General features: G+C 34.3%; 1 protein-coding gene across 1 annotated transcript in view; it reads right to left on the minus strand.

Moving 5' to 3' along the window:
* Nucleotides 1-5,227: 5,227 nt before the first annotated feature.
* Nucleotides 5,228-6,388, minus strand: part of LOC107697216 (importin-13-like) — a 48,894-nt gene continuing 47,733 nt past the window's right edge. The window contains exon 22 of the mRNA XM_016497916.1: nt 5,228-5,714. Within this exon, the coding sequence (XP_016353402.1) occupies nt 5,618-5,714 (97 nt within the window). The 3' untranslated portion in view covers nt 5,228-5,617. The remainder of the gene's footprint in view (nt 5,715-6,388) is intronic.

Here is a 6,388-nt window from a genome sequence, read left to right on the forward strand (position 1 = left end):
CCCGAGAGGATCAGACCGTAGGACGTAAAGTGATGTCCGATTCCATGACTCCAGTCTGGAGACACCAGATAGAGAGAGAGAGTCAGAAGAACACCAGAGAAGACCTAAGAGAGAGAGAGAGAGAGAGAGAGAGAGAGAGAGAGAGAGAGAGAGAATTCCCCCTGGTCCCAAAGTCCCTGAATTTCACGCTCACTGATGATTCGATTCAATTCATTAAATCTTTATCGGTACGACTGCCAATACACTGTAGTGTTAAAGTTTATATAAACAAAATATTTAATAAAGTATTTCAGAATATCAAACACAAAAGTAAAAGATAAAAAAATCAAAACTCTTTAATCTTAAAGGAACAGTACACCTAAAAAAAAGATTTACTCACCGTCAGGTTGTTCCTATCCCGTGTGATTACTAATTTGTGCTCAATTTTAAAGTTTCAGATTGAGTATTATTTCATAAACGGCAATCTCTGCTAATTCTACAGCCTACTATCAAATAAACTATAATTGGACCAAACCCAGAGATCCTGTTCTGTACGTCACGCAGTGTTTAAACCAGACATACAGGTGTTATATTGTATTTAATGGTGTCAATAGGTCATTGTTTTAATGCATTGTTTAAAATAATTATTTTACACAGTGATAAACGACTGCAATCGTACTGAAAATACCAAATTACACTGAAAATAAGGGAAACGACAAGATAACCTACACTGTAAAAAAAAAAATCTGTGACATTTACGGTAAAATACCGGTTGCCAGAACTTCACTGTAAAAAATATGGTAGCAGCATTTTAGGTTTTACAGACTTAACTTAAATTCACAATAAAATACTGTATTTCATTAACTGATGTAATGTTAATAAACCAACATATTGAAGTGTTAATATCTGTTTTGAACCATTGAAATGCACTGATAACCACCAAAAACTGGTGGTGATGAGAAAGTCACATGATGAACCAATCACAAACAGCTTTTCTACGAGCTGAGAAGGGAAATATTTATATATAGAAGGTGCAGTGCCATTCACACAAACACTAAACCCCATTATGGTGACACACGATACTGAAATAATGCAATAAACATTAATTTAACAACATTATATGTAAGATTAAACCCTAATGTACACAACTGATAACAAAAAAAACTAAGAAGAAACATGATAATTCAACAAAAAAACATCAAATATGAAGTGTCATGCAGGGAATTCTGGGAGTGTCAATTTACATTCTTTTCACTGTAAATTATATAATGACTTTTTCTTTTTCACTTCCAAAAACTTACAGTATTTTACTGTAAAATTACATTAAATTTAATTACATTTATTCACCGAATATAGTATGGAAACGTACTGTTAACCAGTTAATAGGTTTTTATTGTAGCATTTTTAGTCTCTTACTGTTAAAATCACAATAATTTTTTACAGTGAAGTGATGTCTGATTCCATGACTTCAGAGACAGAGTCAGAAGAACACCAGAGGAGACCTGAGAGAGAGAGAGAGAGAGAGAGAGAGAGAGAATTCCCCCTGGTCCCAAAGTCCCTGAATTTCACGCTCACTGATGATTCGATTCAATTCATTAAATCTTTATCGGTACGACTGCCAATACACTGTAGTGTTAAAGTTTATATAAACAAAATATTTAATAAAGTATTTCAGAATATCAAACACAAAAGTAAAAGATAAAAAAATCAAAACTCTTTAATCTTAAAGGAACAGTACACCTAAAAAAAAGATTTACTCACCGTCAGGTTGTTCCTATCCCGTGTGATTACTAATTTGTGCTCAATTTTAAAGTTTCAGATTGAGTATTATTTCATAAACGGCAATCTCTGCTAATTCTACAGCCTACTATCAAATAAACTATAATTGGACCAAACCCAGAGATCCTGTTCTGTACGTCACGCAGTGTTTAAACCAGACATACAGGTGTTATATTGTATTTAATGGTGTCAATAGGTCATTGTTTTAATGCATTGTTTAAAATAATTATTTTACACAGTGATAAACGACTGCAATCGTACTGAAAATACCAAATTACACTGAAAATAAGGGAAACGACAAGATAACCTACACTGTAAAAAAAAAAATCTGTGACATTTACGGTAAAATACCGGTTGCCAGAACTTCACTGTAAAAAATATGGTAGCAGCATTTTAGGTTTTACAGACTTAACTTAAATTCACAATAAAATACTGTATTTCATTAACTGATGTAATGTTAATAAACCAACATATTGAAGTGTTAATATCTGTTTTGAACCATTGAAATGCACTGATAACCACCAAAAACTGGTGGTGATGAGAAAGTCACATGATGAACCAATCACAAACAGCTTTTCTACGAGCTGAGAAGGGAAATATTTATATATAGAAGGTGCAGTGCCATTCACACAAACACTAAACCCCATTATGGTGACACACGATACTGAAATAATGCAATAAACATTAATTTAACAACATTATATGTAAGATTAAACCCTAATGTACACAACTGATAACAAAAAAAACTAAGAAGAAACATGATAATTCAACAAAAAAACATCAAATATGAAGTGTCATGCAGGGAATTCTGGGAGTGTCAATTTACATTCTTTTCACTGTAAATTATATAATGACTTTTTCTTTTTCACTTCCAAAAACTTACAGTATTTTACTGTAAAATTACATTAAATTTAATTACATTTATTCACCGAATATAGTATGGAAACGTACTGTTAACCAGTTAATAGGTTTTTATTGTAGCATTTTTAGTCTCTTACTGTTAAAATCACAATAATTTTTTACAGTGTAGAGACGTTGGAACAAGTTGGACTTCGTGTAGAATAGAATACAATAGAATATTTTAGAACACTGTTTGGACAGAATCGCAATACCAGTACATTACCAGGGCCATTCTACAAAACAGCTGCCATGTCTTTCATATACATACGCATAAACAATTACATTTTTATATATATATAACCTTGTCTACTAAAATTGTTTCCATGCATTTTCCAGTTTCCCTTTTAAAGGAATGAACTAATGCATGAAAAATTATAATTATAATACAATATAAAATAATTACAACATAAATAAATAATAGCATCCCAACCTAAATTTAAATGTTTTAAATTTAAATGCAATTTATTAACATTAAACGGTGCCATGCAAAATAAAAATAAAAATACCTTATTAAACTGGAAAAGCCAGCCGTTTCATAACATCTCAAGCTGATGTCTGTGAAGACTTCAAGGTCATGTTGAGTACATAAAGCTAAAAAACAAAAAAATAATCCTTACTACTACTTTCTCATTTGGTTCCCACTGTGACAAACTCTCGATGTTTCTCCAGAGCTGTAGAGACATCTGCTGGTCAATATGAATTACTGCAGTAACTCCCCTTCATCAAATAAAACAGCATGGATTCAAAAGGATTCAACTGGCATTGCATTTACCTTTCACTGCCATTTCTATCAGTTTTCAGGGCATCTGTTCATTTTATGAATTTTACTGTATGCTGTATTTAGCACCACTGTTACTGTTTCATGAATTCCTTGTTCCTTATTATTGTTCTACTGTTTAATTTACAAGAAAAGCCTATATTGGGGCACGTTGTCACAAAAGGTCAACATGTATCATGAACTACTATATCTCTTCATGTGCAATAACAGTGTAATAGTATGTTTAATAGTGTTTTTCTTGCAGTCAAGATTTTAAGGTTCGAGTCCATACAGCAACTGACTTTCAAAAACAAACACTCTTGAGAAATATTAATTGCAGTAAAAATTACAAAAACATTCCTGTAGCCCAAGAACATGGGCTTGTCGAACATTGCACACTCCAATACTCACCTGAAGAGCTTGTGGTTTGGTTTAGTCTTGTGATGAACATTTGAACATTCACACCTTCATTCATGCAAACAGACCACAGAACCCAGAGATGCCATCTCAGATGTATTTAATAAATTAAAACAATGTACAAAAAAGAAAAAAAAACCCTAATGTACATTTGTCTCTGTCTCTCCCTTTGTTCTCACTCTGTGACTCACTAGTAAACAAACACGATAGAACAGCCCTCGTCCACTGATTATGACACATTCTGGGCCCCTATGTAACGCAACACATGCTACATGTCGGCAAGGAGCGGGGCGGAAACAAAAAAGAGAGAGAGAGAGACATGCGGTATGTGTTTACAGCAATAGTTCATCCAAAAATGAACATTTGCTGAAAATGTACTTGCCCTCAAGCCATCAAAGATACAGATGAGTTTGTTTCTAGCATTACATCACTTGCTCAGCAATGGATCCTCTGCAGTGAATGGGTGCCATCAGAATGAGAGTCCAAACAGCTGATAAAAACATCACAGTAATCCACACCACTCCAGTCCATCAGTTAATGACTTGAGAAGACAAAAGCTGCGTGTTTGTAAGAAGCAAATCCAGCATTAAGATGTTTTAACATTAAACTGCCACTTCTGGCCAAAATACTAGCCCTTAATCCATAATAATCCACAACAATGTTTTTGACTGTTTTTACTTAAACGGTGCTTGATCTGTCCATATTTCTCTCCTGATTCAAATAAGACGACTTTTTCACTGGAGGAAACAATATTATGGATAGAGGAAACAACGGTTTAAAGTTAAAAATGCCTTAATGATGGATTTGTTTCTTCCAAATACACAGCTTTTCACTTCACAAGACATTAATTGATGGACTGGAGTGGTGTGGATTGCTTGTGGATTATTGTGATGTTTTTATCAGCTGTTTGGACTCTTATTCTGACGGCACCCATTCACTGCAGAGCATCCATTGCTGAGCAAGTGATGGAATGCTACATTTCTCCAAATCTGTTCTGATGAAGAAACAAACTCATCTGTATCTTTGATGGCCTGAGGAGGAGTAGATTATCAGTAAATTTTTAGCAATTTTGGGTGAACTGTTCCTTTAATAAATTTTCAAATATATGTCATATGTTTACTGAGCCCATTATCAGTGTGCATGTACCTACCAACATTCCTTTAATGAAACACGAAGAAGAATTTCTAAAGAAAAATGTACAGGTTAGGAACATCATGTTGGGTAAATGATGACAATTTGATTTTTTATCTTAGTGCATCGCTCTCTCTCTTATTCGTTGTGTAATGCCCAGTCTCTACTAGTCACCAAATATGCTGCTAATTTTCTCTCTCTATATATATATATATATATATATATATATATGTGTGTGTGTGTATATATATATATATATATATATATATACTGTATATATGCTTTTTATGTCAGTATCTTCAAAATAAAAATAAAAAACATTTAACTAACACTATTTCTTCGTTCAAACGGATGCAAATCATCACAAGGAAAACAGCCCAAGAGCCACGGAAGATCGATCGTGGGAGAATCAAAGAACGGTTTCCAGCTAACATGCTGTGAGATGCGGAGAGCGGAGATGTCGCCCTACAGATGCCCCAAAATCCAATGAGAGAGTGGTTGAAAGAGAGAGCGAGAGCGAGAAGGACGAGTCGGAGGAAGATCCTGACTCTCAGATGGTCAGTTCTGACATGGTGTTATTCGCATCGCAGTGAGGGCTTCTGGGAGTTGTACTTTTTGGGTTTTCTCTCACTCTGTGTCCGTCTGAGCGGCGGCTCAGTAGTCCGCTGCGTATTCGGTTCCGTGAAGGCCGCGGCACACCAGGGTGAACTCCTTTACAATGTCTTTCACTCGGCGCTTATTCACTCGCTCCCTGAGTGGATGTGGAGAAAAATACACCGATTACATCATCAACACATATTAATATAATAATAAAATAAACACATTAAAGACATTTACAATGCTACAAAAGATTTCTATTTCAAATAAATGTTGTTCTTTTGAACTTTCTATTCATCAAAGAATCCTGAAAAATAAGACGTATCAGGGTTTCTACAAAAATATGAAGCAGCACAACTGTCTTCAAATGTTTCCTGAGCATGTGGAGGATCATGTGACACTGAAGACTGGAGGAATGATGCTGAGAATTCAGCTTTGATCGCAGGGATACAATTATGGTTTAAAATATATTCATATAGACAACAGTTCTATTATTGTTTTTACTGTATTTTTGATCAAATAAATGCAGCCTTGGCGAGCATAAGTGACTTCTTTGAAAAGAATTTAAAAATCTTTTAAAATTTGAATTGTTAATCAGAATCATAAAGGGCTTTATTGCCAAGTGTGTTTACAGACACAAGGAATTTGTCTTGGTGACAGGAACTTCCAGTGCAAAGAAAAAGTACAGACATACTGAAAACATACATATAATAAAATGAAATATAACACTAATAATATTCATCTATCCAGAATAGGCATGGGCCGGTATGAGATTTTGACGGTATGATAACCTTAAGCAAAAATATCACGGTTTCACGGTATCGTTGT

Source organism: Sinocyclocheilus anshuiensis, unplaced genomic scaffold, assembly GCF_001515605.1.
Source record: "Sinocyclocheilus anshuiensis isolate Anshui unplaced genomic scaffold, SAMN03320099.WGS_v1.1 scaffold38, whole genome shotgun sequence".
In the NCBI taxonomy this organism is placed as follows: Eukaryota; Metazoa; Chordata; class Actinopteri; order Cypriniformes; family Cyprinidae; genus Sinocyclocheilus; species Sinocyclocheilus anshuiensis.